General features: G+C 33.5%; 1 protein-coding gene across 2 annotated transcripts in view; it reads right to left on the minus strand.

Moving 5' to 3' along the window:
- Positions 1-27729, minus strand: part of Chd64 (transgelin calponin-3) — a 69079-nt gene that overhangs the window by 37147 nt on the left and 4203 nt on the right. The window contains exon 1 of one of the 2 annotated variants that reach the window (XM_072541047.1): positions 21560-21697. The exons of the other annotated variant lie outside the window; for it this stretch is intronic. Within the exon in view, the coding sequence (XP_072397148.1) occupies positions 21560-21616 (57 nt within the window). The 5' untranslated portion in view covers positions 21617-21697. Of the gene's footprint in view, positions 1-21559; positions 21698-27729 lie in introns of those variants that run through there. 2 annotated transcript variants of the gene reach the window in all.

The following is a 27729-nucleotide window of genomic DNA, read 5'->3' on the forward strand; positions in this document are numbered from 1 at the left end:
AGGACCATGGCACTTTTTTTATGTAGGTAAATAGGCACTTTTCTTATGTAGATAAAAAGTGGTTTCAGTTAAATTGGCAAACATTGTAGAGAAGTAGGTTTGGTCATGTTGATCAAAAGTTCTCATTGTCCCAAGATTCAGAAATCAATTGGTTGGACAGAACAATTAACAACATTAATTAAAATTTTAAACCAACCTAAAATACCGGAAGAATGGAGAACGAGCGAATTAATTCTACTATTCCAAAAAGAAGATACAATATAAATAAAATTAAAATACATATAAAATTTTACAAATGCTAATAAACCACAGGATAAGTTTAGCAAATTAACAACAGGTAATATATAGACCAGCATTTTTGTGTCTGATTGACCTAAAGAAAGCGTTTGATAGAGTAAGAGTCAAATATGTAATCCATCTTCTGTATAATAGAGAAGTTCCGCTAAATATTATAAAAACTATCGAAAACATCTACCAAAACAAGAAAATGGAAGTCAGAATAGATGGACAACTTACAGAACCTATAGAAATAGGCAGCGGAATAAGAAAAGGGGATTCATTGAGCCACATGCTCTTCAATTTGATCATGAATGTAATCATCAAACGCATTAACAAAGGAGACGGATACAGAATGGGAAAAAAAGAAATAAAAATACTTATGCAGACGACGCAATATTGATAGCCCAAGATGAAGATAGTCTGCAAAGACTGGTCGACAGATTTAACATAAGAGCAAAAGAATTTAATATGACAATCTAATCTCAGAAAACTAAAACAATAGTAGTTAGCAAAGAACCAACCAGATGTAAAATAGAAATTGATGGCATCAGTATTAAACAGGTAATGGAAATAAAATACCTGGGAATTACACTGTCTAGCTATGGAGATATGGACAAAGAAGTGAGAGATCAAAAATACAAAAAGCAAATTGATTGGCAGGATGCCTTAACAACACTATATGGCAAAACAGACACATTAACACTGAGATGAAGTCAAGAATTTATAAAGCCAGTGTAAGACCAATAATGACATATGCCTCAGAAACAAGACCCGACAGAGCAACCACGAAAATGCTACTGAAAATGACAGAGATGAGAGTACTGGGAAGAATTACAGGAAATAAGCTGAGAGATCGAAAGAGAAGTGAAGACAGAAGAAAATGTAACGTACAGTATATTAATGAATAGACAAAAATAGAAAAAAGAATGGAATAATCACATAGACAGAATGGAGGAGACCCGTGTCGTCAAAATAGCAAGAGATAAGTCACCAATCGGCAGAAGTATCGGACGACCGCGGAAAAAATGGAGTGACAACTAGAGACCGACCGAATGTGATTTTTTTGGCCGAAGCCGAAGCCGATGCCGAAGTTCGGCCTGTAGGTTACCTTCGGCCGAAGCCGAAGCCGAAGCCGAAGGTGACTAAAAATATACCTATTATATGTTAAAAATTTAAATAATGTGCTTTATTTTTTTATTACCTGATAAGTGGTAAACAAAAATATGAAAGTATGAGATAAAAAGTCAAACACTTATACATTATTTGGTAATAGAAGCGATAATAAAAATAAATAACATTATAAAACATTAAACTCGAATAATTTATAGTCAATAGTCTTTGTTTTGCCATTTAGGTATCTAGTCAAAACACCAGTAATCGTGAGTTTTAACAAATACAATAAAATTATTATTATCAGAATTTTACTACGTGAGAAATATTCAAATGATGATCTTTGAGACATCTTGGCCTATTGTTAAAATTTATATCCTACCTAATACCGGACCTAAAAGTTTGTAAAACGTTTTATTTAAGGGTATAAAATAGGGTGTAAATATTATTTAAATTATCAAAGACTCGCCGAAGCATATTGTTCAGAGATTGTTTCATTTCTATAGTATAGTAGTATAGTATACTGACAGAGCATTTTATTATTTCACCTTCGGCGAAACCTTCGGCTTTGTTTCGGCCGAAGCCGAATTTAGGCCGAAGGTTTAAATATTGGCCGAAGGTGGCCGAAGCCGATGCCGAAGCCGATTAATCGGTCGGTCTCTAGTGACAACCTTCCATAGAGGTATTAATCCGCCAATAAACAAGCAGAATTGCTTATAAAGAGGAAGAAGAAGAAAACTCGCTAAAAAAGACTACAGTTTTCGCGATGAGCCACGATAAGTAAAATTCATTTACTTATCTATGCTTTAATCCCAATTGGGTGGGTCTAGACTCTTTTAAAAAAGCGATATTAAAAATAGAGCAGCAAATATGGTAACCCGCCTCTGTTAGGAACAGCGGATTGTTCTTCTTACTTTCATCTATTTTATGAATTATTTTTTATAAAAAAAGGAAAGGCATACAAAATTTATAAAGGAACCATAAAATTGAAGCAAACAATTCGCTGTACCACTTTCAAACCAGGGGGTTATATTGCAAATACAAATCACGCGATCCAAAGAGGACTTGTAATAACCAATAACACGGTTTTTATATTATAGACTTGAATGTAACAATAAGCGTACGAGAAAAACTGTTAGGATTTGGGAGCCGTTTTTTGGGTCCAAGTTTGTGTTATATAGGCGTTGGCGCTTACTTTTTTACTCCAAAACCTAAAGTGAAAAATCACTATTTGTTGTACCCACTGACTTCGTTATGTAGGATTCTGGAACCCACTACGCTATGTGTAATAAAGTTAGCAATCGCAGAAAATTGCACCTCTATATTTCATTTGTGGGATGAAATACCCAAGTGCCATTTTCCTCATTTTCCATTTCGAATTATATTTTCTTTATTAATTCCTTCTTGTATTACTTGCATTTTTCAAAGAAATACTAACAAAAATTAATAATTAAAGAAAATATTTATCAATAAATGTTATACAAAATATCAATGCTTCCCGTATAATATTTCACCCACAAATAGCCGTTAATAGATATTAGTCATAGGATATTAATTAATCAACAGATCACCCAAAGCAAATTCCAAATGCTAACCTTGATTTTTTGGTATAATGATAAACGATGGCGTAATTTAAAGGAAATTCGATAATGTTATAAACTTTTGAACGGCCACAAGTTGTTGGTTATGGTTATCTTTATAATTTAATAATAATATCCTTCCCAGAATAGCGTAATCGTTAAGAATACCTTTAACTGCTGATTGAAGTTTGATTTAATTTTTTTAATAGATTTATTAAAATTTCAATATTTCTATTTCTGTATTTGATAACAGTTATTAATTGTTGAATATTCTTATCCAACTCAACTAAGTTTAAAACTGTAAAATCTACACCCATAATAATCTACTCAACTACATATCCTACCTATGTCAACTACATGTCACACCGTGATGACGTTTCACCACACTATTGTCCTCAGATTTAAGATATGATTTACTTAAAACTTAAAATCAAAAACAAACAAGGAAATGTAATTAAAACAGAACATAATAATACAAAGATGGAAAGAATAATTTGAAGAAATATACTCCACACACGAGACAATACCAGATACAGACGAACAAAATGAAATACAGGAGTTAAGTTAGCATAGATGAAATTACCAAAGAAGAAATATAAAACACACAAACAACTAAAAAGTGGCAAAGCCGCTGGAAGTGACAACCTACTGCAAGATTGAATAAAGGCCGACGCAAACGAAGTAGTAGAAATTATAGGAGCTACCAAAGAAATGTAGCGAGGGTGTAATCATTAAGATACCAAAAAAATGCGATTTAAGTAGATGCGTGAATTGGGGAGCAGTAACACTGCTGAGCGCCACATCCAAAATAATGTCCAAGAACATATTGAACAGACCAAAGCCAGAGCTAGACAAGAAATTAAGAAGCAACCAAGCAGGCTTGGTTGCTTCATAATGCTGAACAAAAGTTATCTTTTACAATTTAACGTTTACGCTAAATTTTTGTAAATTTGTAAATCTCGTATCAAATCTTTCTATTAAGTTATCTTAATTATTTACCACCATTAACAGTTTTAATTACGACCTTTTAACACTTTCGGAATCTATTATTCGAAAACGAAACTCTTTTGTCAGTTATAAGTAACTTTTTTCGTAAATGTTATGACTTATTCATTAAAACAAATATACTTGTTTTTTTTATAATTGACCTAGCTATTTACATATTAGGTATAAAATTAGCTGCAAACTGTTACAAAACACCTTGAATTTGATAAATTCGGCTATCATCGAACACCAATAAAGGAAATTTGGTTTTTACTTGAGTGCTACTATCCGAAAAATCGGAAATAGCTATCAGTGATACTGAAATGAAGAGGAAATTAAGTCGTTCAATTTGTTAGTCGTTGTCGTTTGTATAACTAACGGGGTCATGTATTATCAAGCCTACAAACCTTTTTCGTCATTTAACCCATTTAATTAACGATCTAATTTGAAAAGAATTAGTTTTTAATGTGTTTATCGACACAAGTTTATGTTATCTTTATTTCTATATATTGTAAACAGTAAAATAGTTATACATATTTAACTACCTAGTTTCAGATTTTTGTAAAGAAAACAATCAAATTTTTAAATCTAAGGGCTTACCCTATGGCTTACTCTTATTTTATCTATCAACTAATGCACTTACAACTGACATGCAATAACATTACAGCACTATACTCTGCTTTTTACACTAAACTGTTACACATTTACACTAACTCAAATGGTTTTGTCCTTATGAGTCTTCTCTTTAGTTCAGTGTTGTCAAGAAGCTGGATTGTCTCGACATTCACATGACTATGCAGCCTCTGCTCGTGACTTGCTGCTGTTTTCTTGATTATTACGATCACAGTTTCCATACCCAGGTCCTGGTGGAGGTTGCTGTTACGGATATACCAAGGAGCATCAACAATGTTTCTCAGTACTTTGTTTTGGAATCTCTGGATAATAAGTAGATTACTAGCTTTGGTACAGCCCCAGAGTTGGCACCCATATACCCATACTGGCCTCAGTACTTGCTTGTAGATGGATAATTTATTATGAATTGATGATATGAATACAATAATCAGCATTAAATTTACGTATTTAGTAAGAATTCACAGAAAATGCAAAAAATCGTCAGTTAACGAGAGTATGAAATAAACAAGAAATATGCAGACTTTAGCATTGTTCCATGACAGTTCGATAAAAACAAGAATTCAATCTTCATAATATACATGATCTATTTAAGTACCATACTCTTACAGCGTGTAGCTTTCATTTATACGTAATTTTCCTTGTTTAGCGAGTACAAAAAGTTTACTTGCATTTCGAATTCCACAGTAAACTGTTATATCTTACGGCTATGAATGTTGCTTTCTTCAGTACCTTTTCTTCCTTCTGTCCTACTCATTAAAATCAATCTTAATATCTAACTTATGAATGATATGTCCCAAATAGGAAAGTTTTTGTTTGTTTTTAGTTTGTAACACTCCACGGTCCTTTCCAGATCTTCTTAACACGTCCTAGTTTAATGGTAATGGTTTAAGAGATAATTCTTATTATCAAATAATAATCAAAATAATAATCAAAAAGCAAGGTTGCACAGAGAGTAATACTAACAAGGTTAAAGTTTAAGAGTTAAAGTTTAAGAGTTCGAAACAATAGGTACGGTACCAGAAGCACAATTTAGTTTCAGAACCGAAATACTCCAGAGAGCTATAAGTCCTAAGGTTGACCGACATCAAGGAGGAATTCAACCAGAAGAAATATACTGCTGCTGCATTCCTAGACCACAGTAAGGTATTTGACAAAGTGTGGCACGAGGAACTCATTTACAAAATGAGCTAACTTGACAGTGACATGACTTCTCTCATCGTACCTAGCCAATAGAAAGTTCAGGGTTCAAATAGGACACGTCTGTCTGAGGTCGGAATAGTTAAGGCTGGAGTACCGCAGAAACACCAACCACCCCGCGAACCATGCTCAGGCTAGAGGTCGATGACACAGCAATAGAACAGAGAAGTCTGGATCCAAACCTAGAGAGAAAATTGGTTGGAAGATTGGTGCATTCCATGGGAAAATGCGGTATATTGACAGCGGGTTATTGAATGGCAGCTGTGCCGATTGATTTCAATATAGATTTTGAATACTTTGTAGCAAGTCCAGTTTTCTTAAATGTACTCATCATTGAATCAGGTTGTATGCTATTAATGGTTTTTATATATATTTAGGGATTCTACAGTATTCACTGCCTTCCCTCGCTCAACCGTTTCCATCTCTCTCTGTTGTTCCATTCTCCATCGTTTAGGCCTCTCTTACTCATGGCGTCGTCTACTTCGTTCCTCCAGGATTTTCGGGGTCGTCCTCTTTTCCTCCTTCCTATGGGGCTCCATTCGGTTATTCTCTTTATCCATCTGCTGTCGCTAGTTCTTCTTACATGTCCATACCACTTTAGTCTTTTTTGTTCTATATATGTTAATATGTCTGTTTCTATTGATGTTCTTTGTGATGTTTTTTGATGATTAATGGTTTTTGATAGTCTATAAATACTATAAAGACGTATAATGCTATAATTACTAAATTAAAACTGTATCCACTAAAAAAGAATCGAGGAAGACCACAAGAAGGTGGTATGATGACCTAATAACGAATTGAAGAACTAAACTGGATAAGAAAAACGCAGGATATGAACTAGTGGAGAGTCATGGAGGAGGCCTATGTCCTCCATGAAAAAAGGATCGAGAGGAAGACCACAAGAGGGTGGTATGATGAGCCAAAAACGATTAAAGACCTACACTAAATAAGGAAGACGCAGGCTATGAACTAGTGAAGAGTCATGGAGGAGGTCTATGTTCAAGTCTAGTTGCACGAAAGTTAAGGGATAAGTAGAGATTAAGATAAGAAAAAACATACGAAATGCACTTTGGAAAATGCATTCTCCTTATTGTTCAGTAGTGCAACTTTCATTTTAACATCATCAATTTAGTTTACAAAATTTTCCAACGCTCTTACGAATCGAATACAAGTTTCATTGTGATTCATCCAACTGCAAAAAATTAGGTAGGTAGGTAGGTAGGTTTTGGGCTTTTTACTGCCTCATTGCCTCGCCTATAAGTCTGATACTCGATGCTAGTTTTCCTTGGTTTTTGTTAAAAAGAAACATGAAGAGTTTGGAATAGGGAACAGTCCGAGCAATAGAACAAAGAAGGAAAACACTTAACTTATGACTTCTTAGTGTCAACGAAACAATATTAGATTTTTATATTTATTTCAAAATTAATGTAACGTTTTTCTTTATGTTGAGATCTTTTCTATCCGTTTCGTTCGATTTACTGCAGTTAATCCTTTTAGTTTCACTTACCCACCTCTATTTTTAAACTTAAATAAAACAAATTATGTATTAGATAACTATTTTAGTACGTATGACATAAACTCATTAAGCATTTTAATTTATTTCAACGTTTTTTATTGTCGCTGTACGTGTATACCAATTAGCTTTAGCTTTTTGACCGTACCAGATAAATTATTCCATTCAAAATACTAGACTAACCGGCAGGCATTGTAACCGATTGAAGATAAACAATACCCGATGACATATTTGGGTAAACAGTTACGTCTATCGGAGAACTATTTACTTTTCTCATCATTATTCTTGTTCCATCGTCAAAGTAACGCAAACACTCTTCTTTTTTAAATGAAAATGTCTCGGGAATATTAATTTGAGTTACAATTAGCATGGTTATGGTAGTAAATATTAGCAAAAGTTATTTCATCAAAACGTGTATGTATCTTGTTATATTCACTGCAACAAGTACGAAGTTACCCACAGACATAAAAAATTAAACCAGATGGTTTTACGCTATTAAAATATAGAAGATACTCCTAGGTGTAATTGAAACTGAGTCTTTGGTCTGAGCTCTTCAGCACATAGTGCTGGCAGGGAAGTTCTCATCCCGAACACGGCGCATCTAAATGGTTTAGGCGGTCCCTAGACTTACAATAACATCGTGCAGTACATTTAGTGTACAATAAGATTGAATGGTGCTTTCTATCCAAACGCTCAATTGTCTTGCACAATGATACGATTTGCGCAATTTTTTCGTATTCACTCGGAGAATAGTTTGATCCCGCGTGCATTGTGCCTAGACTAAAAATTATTGCGCAATACTGAGCCTACACAATGCAATGGATACATATGGCATAATAAAAATTAAGCTCGCTCAAGCTTTCATTCAATCATCGGGCAATCTTAAATCTTAGCCCCAGCCCTAGACGATTAACTATATTCTTCTTCTAATATTGCTTAATATAACTGATCGTCTAGGGGAGGCCTAAAAGTGGACGTCCTATGGATAATCTAGGTCAAAAGGCAGGTCTTTATAAGATGTAACCAAATAAATACCCTATGATCCACTGAAAACGTGGATAATGTGTCAATAAGTCATTTTGACCATTTCTTTCATCGTTTTACCTAAATCGTCAGACATTTTAAGCAATAGTTACAAGAATCTCTTCGTTCATGGTTCAAAATAGACTGCGCGTCATTAAAATGCCAACTAGGATTAGAGATCCGATTAATTTCGTTTTATTTGGGGGTTTGCTTTAGGAAATGATGTTTGATATCCTTTGTAACAAATTCTCGATGGGATTGAGGTCCGGGGATTGCGCTGGCCAGTCCACCCTATCAATTTCATTACTCTCCATTCAAGCTTTAACCAATTTTGCTCTATGGTAAGGATCATTATCATCCTAAAAAATAAATTTTCTTCGCCAAACAGGTCTTTTCCACTACGCAGCATCTTATTCTGTAGTACCTGTATTTCGTAGCAATCATCATCCCAGAGACAACGTGTAGGCGACCCACTCATCGAGCGGACATGCAACCCCATAGTTCGCATTTCCAGCATGATTATTAATATTGAAAGTGGATCCATCACTAAACAGTACACTCTGCCACTGCTCTGCTGTCCAGATTCGATGTTCTTTGGCCCATTTCAAACGGTGCAATCTTTGCTTTTCTGAAAGCAGTGGTTTCTTCCGTGCCTTACATCCTCGAAGTCCAAAACTAAGCAGTCTTTTTCTCACAGTGGAAGTGCACACGCTTACACCTGTAAATTCAGACCACAGCTTCGTCAATTGGGTGGAATTAAGGCTTCGGTCTGCCAGACTTGTTCTTCTTAACGCAGCGTCATCCCGAACGGAAGTTTTCTTTGGTCGGCCACTACGCGGTCTGTCGTCGATTTTTCCTTGTTCAGCATACTTCTTAATGACTCTAATTACTGTAGATTGATTACAGTTTACTGCGGATGCTATTTCGCTACTAGATTTATCGTTTTTATGGTGAAAAATAATTTCAAAACGCTTTTCGTCCGATAATTTAGTTTGTTTGGTCTGGGATGACCTTTTCATCAAAAATCAAAGAGCGAATAAACGTGTTAGGGTAACTACAGTGTTTATATAGTCAAAATATGTGGCAAATTTGTCATTAAGGTTCAATTTAATAGTACTTTAACGACTTATTAATCACCTCATAATTTTCTCGGATTATGGAAAATCCCTTCAATCAGATTATTTTAATCTTTTCTGTAGAATTTTCAGCTAGTAATTAAAAAAACATTAGTAAGTATACCGATAATGCTAATTACAAGCACAAACTTAAAATGAATTAGCGAAAATATACAAAAAACTTGTGTTAAACCTCAAAAACTATAAGGCGCTTAGCTGATTGCAGCACTTTTTAACACCACTGTAGAAATCTTTGTGTTTTCCTCACACCGTTTCTTCTTGTTTTCCGAAAGGTTTAGTTTTGTGACTTATGGGGTTTCTCAAATAGGTCAATTTCAAAATATCGCTGTAGAATATAAGTAACAGATAAGTATAAAATAAATGTACTTATTTTCAAACTTTATTTTCGCCTTGTATATTTTACAACCTTGACTTTTATCACGGGCTCAAAGGAAGAAGGGCAGACGATCCCACCGTTTTCTTTGGGTCACTGAGTACGTTGTTTACATCCCGAATGAAGTAGCAATTAATTCAATAAAGAATTTCCTCCTAATGTGTATCAAAGTTAAAGTCGTTTCCGTTGGGAGCCGCTAGCATACATATTACAATATTTAAATGCAGTATATCGTCGGTGTAAGCAATTCCAGAGAATATTTCATCCATGACACGCCCGCTGGTTATTAATATGTAATGTTATATCTAAGGTCTCACGATCATATTAAAGTGTGCTCAGATATAAAATACCTGGTAAAAGTGTTTTATTGTTTCATTTGCTAGAGTGCTCTGCCTTAGAATAGGTGCGGTTTTAACACTTCGACAGAGTCATTTTAATGTTAGATCCAATTACATTGGTGTAAACTTGACAACACCGTGCAGAGTCGATTGGCTCACAATGCTACGAAATATGTTTTGTTATTATATTTGTACATCTGCACCAGATATACAAATTATTGATGATACTACGCATAAAATTTTGATTGTATATTTGTTTTTTACCTGTATACAGCTGAGTTCTATTATTAAATTCTGTAATTAACCCTCTGATAATAAACTATTGCCAATATTTAACTTCTCTTAAGACTAACGAACGAAGACTTTAATTAAGACCCTTAAATAAACTAAAACAAAACGGTCATCATTATTCGAGAGCGTTGTCCTCATGAGTGGCCAATGTAATTAATAAAAAATTATCTCATGGTCCACAAAAGCCTGTGTAAAGCCATAAAAGCTGTAATATAACGGTATTGATTTGCCCGGAACTTGACCTACTTAACGAGATGAGAGGAAAAACAAGGACACAGGCAAAATGCAACTACGAACTAACGTTGAAGGCTGAAAAGGATTTTATTGAGTGGATATATGTTAAAGCCAGTTTATCGAGGCGAAATGTATCAAGATTTTGTAAAAGTATGGACTTTTTCAAGCACACTTTGAATATGGGACAATCGACTAGTTTGGAAGTACAAAGAGTTTTTAAAATAGCCGTTGACATAAATGGTTGCCAGAGGAGTTGTCAAATTTTTATAAAGATGGTCCTGAAAAAATACGAAATAATTTTATTGTACAGCGCAATTTGTAATATTACTAAACACTGAAGAATTGTATTTTTATGGAGGATATCACTGATTTTGGGATCTTTTTTAGCTATAATTTATTTGTTTGCAACTGGCAGTTTACTACGAATGCAAACAGCAAGTAAAGTAGTCAAACCGAAATCACTTAAAATAATATCATCTGTTGAAATTTACTTTTAGATATTATTTTTCAAAGAGTTCATCCTGTTCACATAGAAATAACAATGCGACCCATGCATTATATTCATAACTTTAATGAATATCATGGGTCAGTGTTGGAGAATCAAAAAGGGACAGAAGGGACAGTACCTGTCTTTTGTGTTGTGTGCGGCAACCTTTATAGTTACAATCTTCCACTTCTAGATAGCCACCGGTTTTTATAATATTAATTGATACTGAATTGATACGACCGAGACAGTTTGTGTCAAATGGTCAGATAATAACGTAATATTCTAGCAATTGCAAATATTGTGTTTTGTATAAATTGTAAGTATTGTAATATAGTTATTATTATGCATGTTAATATATAAATTTAAAAATAATGTATATTTGGCTATATTTAAGTCGTATATCAGATACATTTCGTCCGAACAAGTTACCAAATGGTTTATTTTTATTTTCAGGCAGAACCATGGCAAGTGGACTAAAAACTTACAACTTACAGAATCAAGAACATGTAGATGAGCTACTCAGATCTTTAGACGATGATGACTTCGAAATTGAAGAAAATGTCGACGAGGATAGTGACAGTGATGCAAAAGACTATGTTAAAAACCGAGAAGATTCTGAAACTGAACAAGAGATGAATTAACTGGAAATTGAACCTAATGAAAATAATTTTTTCTTGGAAAAGATAAAATGACAGAATGGCATTTTATCCCTAAATCAAAAAGAGTTCGGCTAGAGCTCATAACCTCATTAATTGACAAAATGTAACCTTGGATCAAAAATTACAAGCCTTTTCGCAAATATATATCGTCAAAACTTGCAAAGCATGGTTTGAAGATTTTTGCTCTTGTATAGGTTAAGGTATGCTACTTACATAACTTAAACATCTATGCAGGAAAAAACCCGAAGGTCAGTTCAATTTCAGTAATAAACCAGCAGATGTTGTCAAAAGGATGATAGATTATATAAAAGGCACAGGCAGAAATCTTACTACTGACAACCACTGGTTTACTGATTTTGATTTGGTGGAAAACCTACGCAAAACAACATTTTATATGTTGGAACTGTCAAAAAAACAAGAGAGCGATACCACCGGACTTTCCCTCAGTTGGGAGACAACAGTATTCAAGTAAATTTGGATTCGAAGGTTCCACAGCTTTAGTCTCATATGATCCAAAGAAAGGAAAGACTGGTTATTCTTGTTTTTACTTTACATGATGGCAAATCAATAGATCCTGCACTGGTAACAAAATCAAGCCAGCCATTTTAACGTTATATAATGAGACAAAAGGAGTAGACACCGCAGATAAAATATGCGCATCTTACAATGTAGCTACAAATGTAAAACGTTGGCCAACGGTAGTGTTCTTCTCTATGCTGAATATGAGTGGAATTAATATTGTTCTGAAGCTAATTTCTTGTGGCATCCTGAAGCAATAACTATTTTAATATGTCTTTAATATGAGTGGAATTAACTAGCAAATAGTGTACTTTGGAAACGGTTCAATGAAATTAAAAGATGACTTTTTCTGAAACAACTGTCCCATGAGCTTGTATGTAGAACATTTGGTCAGAAGTCAAATTAGTAGTGGAATTCAATTTGATCTACAGGAAAGGCTAAACATTTCCATATATGATCTACGCCAAAGTGAGGAAAATTATTATCTATTATTGCCTTTTGTACCCAATGTAGAAATCTCCTTGTTTAAATAGAATTAATCAACTTTTCTACGAAGGACGTTTCTATGAAAGTCATCAACTTCCATTGATTGTTTTCCTTCATGTCTTTTTGGTTCAATAATGTTTCCTTGTTGTGTTTCACTGAAAAATCTGTAAATATTTCTTTAACTAACACCTGTCGTACCGGAGCACATAGTCACTACATTATTAACCGTTGGTAAAGGTTGTTGATGAACAAGGCAGTCATAAACATTTAACACAATAGGTTTTTTTCTCAGAGAATATGCGCCGTTTTTAAGTTTAGCAGCAACAAATTAAAACGATGATGCCATTTTAATGAATGGACTGAACTGCTAACTGATAACACGGATGGTATCAAAATCGTCACATCTTTCCCTTACTCAAATCATCTTTACCCAAAGATGATTTGTCAAATTGGTTAAAGTCATCAATACAGAATTATCGCCTTAACCTCTATTTGGAGATTTGCTTTTATAATGAGCTACCAGTTGCAAATAAATAGACTTAAGATACTTGATGCCCTTTAAAAAGCCATTTCAATAGCTTTAATTTATACAAGTTGTTGCTCTTTTGTACAATATATTCTTAATTCTATTTCCTGTGACATGAATTCGTATAAATCAGATCTCACAAAGTATCGATCTTATATTATGGATGTTAGTTGTCACTTTGAGTATGTTAATCCCAGATTTATTCGTTGTGTTATGTAAATCCTACAACATAAAGGTGAATGGATTAACCTAACCAAGCATATCTGAACAAAGTATTACTTTTAACATAAAATCATTCCTCTTTAAATACGAATACTTAAAATTAAATCTATAAATAAACATTTGCACACAGATGCAGTCATTTGTAGTATGTAATAATGCATTATCTTTTGATAAGGCGTATGTCCTTAAACTTGTTTAATTGGTTAATTTATCGCTGTGATTTAAAAACCAGATGTTAAAACGATTATGTGGTGTACAGAAGTTCCATTTTGTCTCCTTATATCATCTACTTAGTACTACACCGAAGTAATGTCAATAGATCAGTTATTTGTAATATGTACAATGTCACGAAAGATGCCGTAAGAAAAGAAATTTAAAAGTGGCTACAAAACAATTTTCTACAGAGGCAAACGTATGTAAAGGAAATCATTCGCAACACTGACAAGAGGCTTTCGTCTAAATACGGTCACAGAAATGATTGTTGCAGTTTCACAACTTTTCATAAACTATTAGATTAAATATTGAATGGAAATTATTTCTATGTCTACCGGAAACTCATTAGAATTCGGGAGGTACAAAGCACAGGAGAATTCACCACTGGTTTAAAGGATAAAGCAACATTGGCGCTAATAGTCGCCCTCACTTATGATTTCCAGGTTGAGGAGATCGAACGCTTACTCGAGAAACTACCGTCTGCGTCTCTCTCATCTTGTTCCTATATAGCTGCCGGATAAGTCAGTTGTCCTTTCGCTAATGGTAGCTTTCACTACCATTTTACCACCCACGTGTGGTAAAGAAATCAAGGTTTGATTATACTTCTTATTACCAATTTACATTTGGATGATAAAGTAAAGCGTATTAAAGAAAATTACCAAGAAAAATAAAAAAATTGGGTATTGGGGAAGAACAATGAATGGAAAAGATAAGCAATGAACCCTGATAGTGGACAAAGACCAAATATGCGAAAGGTGGAAAGAATATTTTGAAGAGATGCTAAATGACAGAGTGACTACTGAAGAAAATTGTGATGTTCCTAAACCTCAAATAGTAATAGAAGAGATACCAAAGCCTACAAGAGAAGAAATTGAAGAAATAATAAAAGATATGAAAATCAAAAAAGCCCCAGAGAGTGGAATTGTGGCAGAGAACTTAAAATATGGAGGAGAGGCTTTAATAAACCAACTTAATGAGCTAATACTAGAAGTGTGGGTTACGGAAAAAATGCCTCAAGAATGGAACAAGTCCATTATAATTCCTATACACAAAAAAGGGAGATAGAACTGAATTCGCAAACTATAGAGGAAGTTAGAGGTAATATATAAAGTGGTCACCATACAAATAAAAAAACAATTAGAAATATATGTAGAGGAGAATCTAGGAGAATACGAGGGAGGATTTCGCAAGAGAAGATCAACCGATCAAATTTTTATGCAAAAACAAATCCTGATCAATAGCTATGAATACAACATTTCAGTAAAAGTACTTTTCATTGATAATAAAGCCGCCTACTATGCAATAGACAGAAACAAATTAGTATAAACGCTAAAAGAATTTCAAGTGCCAGAAGAAAGTAGTAAGATTGGTAAAAACGACAATTAGACAAACCATTTGTGCTGTGAAATACAACAGTACAGTGTCAGAAGAATTGGAAGTAAAAAAAAGGTGTTCGCCAAGGAGACCCGCAACTGATAGTTGCTATCAACAAGTCCTTGTAGACACTTTGTCTCACGACCAACAACCTCCAGCAGAGTCTTACATTGTCATGTTATCAATTACAATTGTAAATTTAACATCATAGTATATAAGATCCAATAATGTAACTTAAATTCAAATTAATAACATTTAACGGGTTTTTACCCAAATACTTAGTGGCTCATAACATGTACACTTGTTTGTGTCAGTGAAGGTGGTAGTTAGTGCCAAGTTTTTCCTAAAACCAGCCTGTTTCCTAGGTTAGTAAAAATCTAAGTTTGTTTGCAGTCTATTTGTTATTATTCTTGTGAGTAACTTGTGTTTTAACAGGCTTATGGGTCAGTAATACTCCGAGAAGTTGTACCATCGTAGATAGTTTACGTTGGTGTAGACATAATTTGGAACAGTTTTTTTTATATTCTCTAAAAGTCTGTCTACTCTAATCTTTGCTATTTCTATAACGATATTAACTTCTCCTAGAGCTTTATTTCTTTTAATTTTTTTTCAGTACGTTCCTTAGTTCCTCTGTTAATATTCAAACATCAATTATGATCCTTGGTTGACCAATCTTTTTCCCGAACTTTTTTTTTAGTTGCTAATCATGGTTTTATTGAATTCTGTATAATTCTGTATAGAAATCATGAACTACCCTTAGTAATTGATATCTCTGTTGGTGATGATATTTCCATCTATATTGTTTCGTTTCGTTATTTCTTTTTTGCCAATTGTTAATTTTCACCTTAGAACTTTGATGCTATTGTTATCTTCAACGGTTTGTTGGATTTGTTCACTTTTATGCTTTCGGCTCTCCGTCCAAATAGATTTTTATATTCTTTTACTTATCTCTCGGTGTTCACGGTGCTCTTTGCTTCTATTACTTTGCATTTTTCTCCACTCTTCCATCAATGCTTGTTTTCTATAGTTTTTTTGGCAGTATATCTCATGGCTTTCCCGTATAGCTTTTATTATAATTTCATTCAGGGTTTTAACATTTAGGTCTGTCCTCTTATTGCTTTCGAGAATGCTGTTTATGTGTTCTTCAAATGCATTTATATTATCCGGTTTCCAGTAGACATGTTTTTGTTCATGCGGTATCTCTCTTTCCCAGGGTCTATTCCTATCGAGACTTTTACCATTCTGTGGTCGCTACCTGTTGAAAACTGGTTTAAAGCTGTACACCTCTTATGATTTCAGCTTTTTTCATTCGCGCTTCAATACATTTAGAGGGAATCTTTTACCAAAGGAAGGTTGGACTTAGATTATATATTGAATTATACATTTAATTTGTCATATACATAATTTAATTAGAAACAGGGTTGGTTAAAAACTGATAATTTTAATGGGATAGTTTACAAGTCAATCTACAACCAAGTTTTCTTTTTAAAACATGCATAGAATAGAAAGAAACGTAATATTGTGGATAGAACAACCGATATGTAGCGGTCATTTGGATATAACAAGAAATTTTGCAAAAATGATAAAGCCGACTTTACTATAACAGCACACTACGCAAATGATGTTTTCGCTAATAAAAATACGGAAAATTAGGAACAAAAAAATATTCTCACGTTAAAAAAGTCACAAACTGACTACTGACTTAATCTTTATATAATCAATTCTAGTGGGTAATACAAAAAATATGAGTTCAATAAGTCTAAAGCAATATCAAACGGTACAATGGGCAAATAAACCATTTTAGTATACCTAACAAACGTACTACTGCCCACAATAAACTTTGCAATAAAATACAAAACAAGTGCTGTTTTATTATAAAATTGTTGGTTTTTTGTAGATATGTAATCATTCAATATACATAGATGATAAGAACGTGATCTCACTTATTTGTAACAATCAGACGTGTTATATAAATACCACGTTATTGCTTTATTATTTGCGGCGGTTTGCAAAACAATTTCGATACTGAATGACCGGGCAAATAGTTTTTTTTACAATAATAATTGGGTGTGTAGATATTACACAAAATTATGGACAAGACTATTCTCAACAATAGAATTTATGAAATGCTTAATAACGAACAACAAATTCTTTTAATGTCACGTACTAAGGAGGCAAATAGGAAGACAGTCGTATAAATATTTCGTAAACAGAAAACAATTTTTCACGAAAGTAAATTTATTGATGATAAATATCCAATATACTTAATCCTTCTTATTAAGAATACAAAACGTCCTTCTTGAAATTTTTTCGTTATCGCCTATGTCTGTCTATCTGTGCGACAACTATTGAAGAAAACATCCTAAAGCCTTGAATCTTGGTACATAGGTTCTTTCATTCATACATTTCTTGGTCCAAGGAAAAATTTTGGGTTCAATAGACCAATGGTAATCAAAGTTACGAATTACTCCGAAAAGAAAGGACATTAATCATCATCATCAGTTGGTGCTACAGCCTTTCGTGAGTCCTGGCCTGCCTCAAAACATTCGTCCATCATTCCCTGCCGAGTGGCTGTCTTTTTCATTCCCTTGATCCAGTCTCCCTTAAATCGTCCTGCACATCGTCCAGATATCTGAGTTTAGGTCGCCCCCTTAGTCTTTTTCCGACCGACCTATTTAACATGGTTATTTTAACAAGATCGCCAAAAAGTCTATAGAGTTCTAAATTATATCGCCTTCTTCACAGGCCCTGTTCGTTAACTCCGCCATATATGGTCCTCAATAATTTAGGGACATTAATACAGGGATGAAAAAATATAAAATTTGCAAAAACAGTCCAATATCGTACAATTTGCTGTCCAGTACGGCGATATTTCTTTATCTGTTTATTAAGGACCCGCCAGATCATTATCGAAATCGTGTGGTTGTCCCTCTGTTAGTATCCTTATCTGTGCCATTACTTTTAATGAAAAAGTCCAAGAACCATGTACCAAGTTGGTACATACTCTTGGTATCATTAACAAACCTTTTCAATCTGGGGTACATGGATAATCTTTTTCTTGCTTTTTCTTGAAGGAAAAGTGCTAGAGTCTTGAAAGTTACAGGCTAGATAGGTTCCTCTTGGTGTTAAGTTCAAGAATTCAAGATTCCGTTGTATGGATTTAGTATTTATGGCATTGTAAAACATTAAACAACTAAAATTTTTTTGTATGCCATGAAATATGCTTTTTAAATTGATGGATGATGGAGTTGAAATGTTGAGCGTTTGTTAATGCACTTCAAGACCCCCTTTGAGAGCAATTATAAAAGTGTATAAGTAATTTTTGCAAAAGTTATATTTTTGTCTTATTTTGCTGCTTTTTGGGACAACAAATTAATTTAGAAAATTTTAGAATATGTGTTTGAAAAAGTACCTAGTAGGTAGGTAAACTAATATTTTATATTTAATATTCATTTTTAACATAATGTGATCTAGTTTAATTATATGTTTTAACTATTTATAAGAAGAAGAACTAACTGATATTATTGAAGCTGGCAATGGGATAAGACAGGGAGATTCTCTGAGTCCTCTATTGTTTAACCTGATTATGGATAAAATAATAAAAAAAGTAAGAACTAAAAAAAGATACCAAATGGGAGAAAAACAACTTAAAATAATCTGCTATGCAGACGACGCAATACTACTCTCTTAAAGTGAAGACGATTTACGACGTATGCAAATTTACTAAGATGTAAATTGCATCTGGAAGGTCAGACAATAGAACAAGTGATGGAGTTTAAATATCTAGGCATCACATTCTCTAGCTACGGAAAGCTCGAAACCGAAGTGGAAGATCAAGTGAATAGAACAAACAGAGCTGCATGCTGCCTAACCAAAACAATATGGTGAAATAAAAATATCGGGAAAGAAATGAAAGGCAGAATTTACAGAACAGTCATCAGACTAATAATGACATACGCGGCAGAAACACGACATGATACAGAGAGGACAGAAAGAATGTTAGAAACAGCAGAGATGAAAACACTTGATCAAAATTGATGGTAAGACACTATGGGACAGAGCTAGAAGTACAGATATACGATGTAGATGCAAGGTGAAGAACATCAAGAACTGGGTAAGAAATAGAAGAGTAGAATGGATCGATCATATAAGCCGAATGACAACAAATAGAGCCATAAAGATAGCCAAAGACGGTTCCCCAATAGGAAGACGATCAGTAGGAAGACGATCAGTAGGAAGACCACGAAAACGATAGAACGACAACTTACTGGAGGCACACTGAAAAACAGACAGGGTTATGTCTACATAAAAGGTATGTTCCCAGATAGCCAAAATTGTGCACATGCCAGACACCTCAGAAGCTGTTTTTTTTTTAGTTTTTCTCAAGTACAATGAATAAAAAAGAAGAAGAAAAGCTTTCTATCCGAAAATCTAATTAAATAATGAATACATATTTTGACTGTATACTTAAAACAATTTTATACATAAACATTTTCACAGCAACATAATTTAGTTTAATTATCAAATTGTTTTCCAAATTTGACAAAAATATTGAATCTAATCAATCCAAAATGTCGAAATTTTCATTGTAACAAATTTTTAATGAGGTTTTTGACTCATTATGCTAATCAATCACATAAGAATTAGTAATATTTAAAATTATTTGTTCTGTCTGGTAAGATTCTAAAGTCAAGGAAAAGTGTTGAATATATTATGTACCAGATTAAAATATTAAATATATTCAGTCATAAATTATCGCCTTTTATACTGCATGTACGAGAGCAATATTTTATACAAATAAAATAATTAGCATACCTTGAGGAACACACCTTTTTACCATATTCCAAGTATCGTGCGGGATATCTACATTTAGCAAATTGTTGATTTCTTCTCTTGAAATATTAAAATATTGAATATTTTCAACAAGATGGCTCTCTTTCACATAATGCATAGGTCGTTAAAGACTTATTTAATTTGACCTAAACGTCTGATTAGTACACAAGGTACAATAAAATGGTCCCCTCGGTCACCAGACTTAACTCCCTTAGATTTTTATTTTTGGGTTATGCTAAAGACCAATATGTACAGTCATATATTCGAGGGAGTCACCAACTTAAAGCAACTGAGGGAAAAGGTGGTCGAACTTAACCAAAACATATCAGCAATTTAACTCAAACCCTTAAAATTGCAGCTTAATCCATTCGTTAGTTTAAAAATTTAAATTGTTTATCACAGAGGTCATTTTTTTGTAATGACTTAAGACAGAATAATAAATATACTTATGTACTACTGCACCGTTTAATAAACATTAAAATAAAGTTTTATAAAGTTACTGCTAGTTTTAAATTACAAACAATATTAGAATATCTTCAAAACAGCTACTCTTAGACAAAATATTTTTACATATTTGAAAAGCTGATAATTTTTACACAAATTTGAAGTAGGAATTAATTTTAGTAATTAGAATTAGCTTCACTTTATTTTATTTATTTTATCTTTCACGATAAGCACTTAAAGCTTTTTTAGACAAAAGAAAATCAATTACATGTATCAATACAATAATCAATACAATCAATACAATAAAAAAAATTGAACTTTTCGCTAAAAATATATTTTTGTAACTGTTTCAACAAATTATATTATTTTTTCATCATTTTATGCCTTTGTTTCAAATATGTTCCGAGATGTCCCGAGAAAAATTTATTTCCCTGGCCTAAAAATGAGCCTATTCTCATGGAAGAAGAAAATTTAATTGAGGATTTAATTAATTTGTACCTATCTTTGAATCAGAATAATAGCACATTTTTTCGAAGATTTTAAAAGGTTTTAATTAAGGACTCTTTATTAAACGAAAGTTTTACGGAAAACACATTGTCTATTTCAGAATTTTCAAGAAACGTTTCAGATTTTAGAGTTACATTGATAGACTATAATCTAAGTGTTATTAAAAAACTGATTACTAACTGTTAGTGCTAAGTAGAAGAAAATAATATTATTAGTGTTATTTTAATAAAGTTTTAAGCCAGTATCCAAAAGCAGAAGTATGCCAAAGTATTGTCGAGTTAATTGACTTAAAAAATCAGCAACATTACAGACATAATTCAAAATGATCTATCTAGACGAAACAATTTTTAGCTAAAATATTTGTTTAAATCGTTTTCATGGCATTATAAAATCGAAGGAACTCCGTAAAATTCCGTGAATGAGTAGTTTTTCAATTACATTGATGTATGTACGTACATGTAATATAAACTTCTTTTCTTTGATCTGAATAGCGAAACGTAAAATAGTGCATTTTATAATATATTTATGACATTATTCATATAAAAAATTATACGACTAAAAAGTTACAGATAAAAATAATAAAAAAAATGATAAATACCCTCTTTTGGGTTTCTGCGGCAAGCCCACTTTTGGCAGCTCTTGTTTCCAGGACCATTTTGAATCAGTTCAAAACACGAGTTTACTCACTGCAGTTACTAACAGGAATGACAAAAAATGTCTATCAGCTCAACGAATTAAACACTCGGGAAACCGCACTGATAAAATGATAAAACAACCGAGATAACTGGATAGATAGTTCGCAAAATTAAATTAAATCGAAATTTCAGTGCAATATGATTAAAAGGTAGTGGTAACAGAGACAGTGTAACCCAAAAACAAGTTTACTTATAAGGTAAAGAATTACTGTGCATCGATCATAAACACGCCTATAAGAATATTCCACGGAGAAAATGGAAGGACTTAAGTAAATAATGGTATGTAGGTCAAGGGCAGTGTTGTGGTTGTAATAAATGGTAGGGATTGGTTCAGCCATTAAGCATTTAAGTTTAGTGCATAAAAGGCCTAAACATTTATTCGTTATAGACAAAGAAAAAAGAATACAGTTTAACTCTGAATAGGAAATATTGTCATCCTTTTACTTATTTATATAACACTAGAATGCATTTAGGCATATAATCAACAAGTTCAAGTTTAACTTTTGTTGTGTAAGTAATTTATATTGCGAAATTTCTAGTTTTTACAAAAACACACAGATTTTAAATCGGATAAACATCTGGTGAGTTTCCTTGTCATTCACGATAAGATATGTTTTTGTCCTTAAACATGAACATGACATGATCCTGAATCTTAAAAAATTGCTTGACCGTTGGCAGCAACTTTTCTTAGTTCAGTTCCCAATTTATGTTCTAGCAATTCTATCTATGTTTTGGAGTTCATCATATCTTCTATCGGAACATTTCCTTCAACGGATTTTTGATGAATATCAGCTGTCATTCTAATAAAAAAAGATCAACATGTGTCCCTGATCTTCAACAGTTCAATTCGAATATCGTTTTGTACAATAGCATCGTTTCTCCATTATGGCAGCAAATAACTGTCACTTCGGATCTTATTGTTTTTCTCCCACATCTATAAGTCGTTATCGTAGAATGGTGGACTGATTTCGTGGGGTTTGATTTCATCATCATCCAGCCTTTATTTATCACGTCCACTGCTGGATATAGGCCTCCCTTAAACTCCTCCATTCTTTGCGATTTTGTGCCCTTTGTTGCCAATTTTTCGTGATACGCCTGATGTCGTCAGCCCAACGTGTAGGTGGTCTTCCTCTACTACGTTTGTCTGCTCTTGGCCTGGGGGTTTAATTTACTTCGTTTTATTAAAAATCTTCATTAGCCGCTTTCGTATTTCTCTTCCCAGCATCTTTTTTTGCTTCAAAATCATATTTACCGGTGTAAATTTAGGAGCCACTCAGAAACTGAAGCACCGTCGTGTAAAAACTACATTTTTTTGGCGAATATTAAGTGGAAAATTTTGCAATGTAATGAAAAGTGATTATTCTGAAAATCCAGATATTCATATGGTCGTCAAAAAAAAACAATATCACCTCAAACATTTATCGACCACCTATTTTAGCTATGACTGTTAATAAAGACAAGTAGAGATTGCTTGATGCATATTAATGAAAATTATGCCGATTCCTGTTCCATTTTTGTGAAATGTAGCCTCATGTCCAACAAGCACTTAATAAAAAAAAATCGGTTGCTATGCACTTGCTGCTGAGTTTTCTTTGTGCAGCTGCGGTTAGGTCTGAACCCTGCTTGCTCAATAGGTATCAACTCAAATATGTTTCTACTAATTCTGTTGTAGATTAAACGTTCCAACAGCTTATAGACACAGCTCAGCAGTGCAATCGGTCGGTAGTTTTGGGGCTGATCATTTGCCTTTCCTGTTTTACTATGGCTATACTGGAGGTCTTTTTGAGTGAATGGGGGATTTCTCCTGATTTTAACATATCTGTATAGAAATTAGCCAGCCACTTCCTAGGATATTTGCCAGAGTCGAGTAAAAATTCTGGATGGATTTTATCGGAGCCGGGTGTCTTTCCAGACTTAATTTCTGATATTGCTGAAATAATTTCTTCTGGAGTAAACTCGTCAGAGTATTGAGATGTAGGCGAGCATGCAGACTTTAGAATTTTTAGTTCTTGTTTTACTTTGTTTGTGTGGTCACGATCTCTAGGTGCTCTTGAGGTTGTTACAATGTTAGTTGTGTTCTTGATACAATTTCTCACATTTTTCATCTCATCCTGGAACATACTCTTTACGATATCCTTTATGTATAGTTTTCTTCGCTGTAGAGATAACCGCGCCAAAAAATCTCAAGATTTGTACGTTTTTGGATTATCCATCCCAGATATATGTCTAATCTCTCAGTAAAAATCGCCCAGTTTGCTTTGTGAAAGTTCCACCTAGGTCGAGGAAAAGATGATATTATTGGTATTTTGATGCAAAATTCTATTACAACTGGTCTATGTTGGCTATGTGGAAAATCTGGAGTACCGTACGTGAAGCTGCCAGTGGTTGATTGTTTTCATTTGTGGAAACAAAACATAGGTCTGGGTTGTTTTCTCGCCTCCAGGCTGCAGATCGGAAAGTTCCCCGATCTTTAGCATCAAAGACGTAAACAAGTGTCAGCCTCTTCGCTCCAGTTTAGCGGACCCTCACCGTTTTGATCACTGTGTCTATACTTCCAGAGTTCATGATAATTGTTGAAGTCTCCAACATAAACTGAGGGGTGTGGGTGGGCGTGAATAACATGCGGATGCCACAGGACTGTCGGGGGTTTATAAATATTGCTGACAGTAATTTCACCAATTTGTATATGTCTGATGTAGAATATATGTGTGTATTTTCTATTTTGTTTCGAACATAGGTTGCCACTCCATAAGCTGGATGGTAAGTAGCACCCTATAAATCATAGCTTTGAATTCTTCCTCTAGTGAGAATTTGTTCTTTGTTTTCTACATGGATTTCCTGACTTGCAAGCACGTCGATATTATTTTTAATGAGTACTTTTTAAAGGTATTCACATTTACTTCTACTAATACCTTCTATCTTTAAATGGCAGATTCGGATGCTTGGTCCAAGTCCTTTTGTCGCTTGGTCCTGAAAAGGTCCATTTAAATTGTTAGTTGGAGACATATCTTATATTGGTGATGTATTCTTGACAGGTAAATGTTAGTCGTGATGTGTTCTTGCCTTTAAATGTAGTAGTATCATGCAATATAATGCACTTCTAGCTGGTTCTATTCGAATTGGGAATTCCTGAGAGTGATCCCCTTCCCCATTTAATATACCCCAAACAAAGAAATTTTTCTTTTTGTTGTAGTCTAGTGTTATTGGCATAAAAAGATAACGATACTATTTATAAATCATTTCACCTTGAATCTTCAATATGGTTGTCAATCAAAATGATAAGCTTTCTACGATCATACACCCTTTGTTTTCTTTGGTGAAATTTCGCAAAGAAATTTCGAAATTTCCTGCCAACTGTAATGAATTGTTGGAGTATCGAGCGATCCATAGTATACATGTGCATTATACATATCCAATGAAATTCCGTTTATCCGAAATAACGTCGAGAATAATGGCATAACCGAAAATTCTGATAACCGGAACTTTATTCGATCTGCCGTCAACAAAATTAGTATAGCCAATTTGATAGCCAACGCACAATAATCGAGCAGGGCATAGGAAGAAAAAGGAACTTTTTTTTCAAATCTATAATAAAAATCGTGTTACGTTCATTTACTTATGCTTGGAAAAATTTTTTATTGTGGTAAATAACGTTCTTATATTAATCTTTTTTGTGGAAAGAAAATTAAAATAGGACAGGTAAAGAAGAAAATTCGCAAAGCGTAACTAACGAAGACATTCGATATACATAAATAGAAATATAGTGCAACAGAACAATTCCACACAGTAACAGAACCAAAAAGAATCTTATTTTATATATCTTATATCTTATTATGATATAATAACAGTCTTGCGTTTTTTTTATGGGATTGAACACGGGGAATAATTTTCCCACCAACTTCAAAGACAAAAATCATTATCTTTTCATCAATTTGTATAACAAATTACAATGTATTTAGCTTGCCCAAACAACATATATGTACTTTGAACTTTGAATTCGCTCGGATTTGTACTCCAGAATTTTTGAAGCCGATTTACCAAATAATTTGTGAAATTGTAATAAAAATTAACTTTTAGTGGCAAGAAATATCGTAACCTATCAACATCTAATTGTCAATTGTCAACTAAAAATCAGATCCGACGAATAACTGTCAGAATAATTGGTGTATTTATCCATGAAACGAATACTTAATATCACAAAATTCAACATTCTGTTATTGATAATTTTATTTTCTAAATATAAATTATTTTTGATTTAATATCCAGTCTATGTAGAATTCAGTAAAAGTTATACAATTTAAAAGTACATTCTATGACCTATTGTCTTTGATTGTAAAATGCTTTATTACTCATAACTTCTTTATTTTTATAGCAGTCTTTAACGATCTTTGCAGAGGTTGAAAAACAGACTAATGCCGTTCTAAATGCAGGCTATACATGATTTATTACAGTGAAGAGGAAGTATGCACTAACAATGTAACTATAGACTTCCCAAAAAGGATAACTATAAAATATTACGTTATTAACAATGACGCCTAGAACTAACATCTATCAAAATATGAAGGCATAATCATACGTTTGACACTAACAAAACATAACAATAAAGTGTTAATTAAATCATGTAATCCTATACGCTTTGGCAAACTGAATACCTTACAGTTTATTCGATTTTCTTGAAGAGTCCGGTGTGTATTCGATGAACGTTCAGGTGCCCCTTTTTTTTGGAACGAGATCAGATCAGAAATTATCCAAAAGAGACAATTCGATATTTATTACAGCTGTCACAAGTCTAATCAAGAATTCGGACCGCATTAATTGTTAACAAAAAAGCAAAACATCTTATGTACTTCAAATCAATAAGTTCGCGAATAATATACGTTATCTAAGAGTAAGGAGTAAGTTGTCTAATAAATGTACACGCCCCAACTAAATACAAAGAAGAGGGTGTCAAAGATCAATTCTATGACGAAGTAGAGACTATCTACGACAGATTCCCCAGAAACGACATCAAGATCATAATTGGAGATCTTAATGCAAAAATAGGGACAGAAAATATTGTGATTATAATGTCACCAACGATAATGGAAATAGAAATAGAATAATAGGATTTGCAGCTTCCAAGGGCATGGTCGTTGGAAGTACCTACTTCCCACACAAGAATATCTATAAAGTAACATGGACTTCCCCTGATGGAACAACAAAAATTCAAATAGATCACATCCTAATAGAAACCAGGCACTTTTCTAATCTAATAGTTGTACGTATTTATCGTGGGGCTAATATAGAGTCATAACACTTCTTGGTAGACGCAAAAAAACACTCGCTATAATTTAAAACTCTTGAAAGAGAACACTAGAAAAGTATCAAAATTACCTTGAAAACGAAGACACAATAGATGAGAATATAACAGCTAGCGAGCAATGGGATATACAACATATGTAGAAGAACAATTAAGGAAGCGGCAGACGACGTCTTCAGAAGAACCCACTCCACGTAACAGTTGGCTCGATGATGAATGTGAAGATAAACTTATGCAACAAAGAAGAACATAAGGATAAGGATAAGGAATAAATGTACAAAGAACTCAGGAAGAAAGAACATCAAAGTAAAAAAGCGGACCTTGAAAAACCAGATTATGCAAGAGCGTTCAATTATTTATTTAGGGAAAAAATGAAACTGAAAGTTCTATAACATCTATATAAATAGAAAAGAAAATAATTAAAACCATGGCTTGAAGATGTGTAGGGACGAAAATGGACATATAGTTATTACCAATGATGGAGTACAAAACAGATGGGTTGAGCACTTCAAAGAACTACTTGGTACCGAAGTGGAAAATGATGCGTCACCACAAAGACCAAAAAATAACACCCACGTAGAACCTCCTTCAATACCGGAAGTGAGAGCAATAATACGGCTTAAAAATAACAAGCCCCAGGAATGAACTGTACCTATACCTGCAGAGCTCATCAAACGTGGAGGTAACAGCATTATGCACCAAATTCACAGCATAATAGTCAAAGTCTGGGAAGAAGTACATATGTCAGAGGAATGATGCACTGGATGACCAGCT

The sequence above is a fragment of the Diabrotica undecimpunctata genome, chromosome 8 (assembly GCF_040954645.1).
Source record: "Diabrotica undecimpunctata isolate CICGRU chromosome 8, icDiaUnde3, whole genome shotgun sequence".
NCBI lineage: Eukaryota > Metazoa > Arthropoda > Insecta > Coleoptera > Chrysomelidae > Diabrotica > Diabrotica undecimpunctata.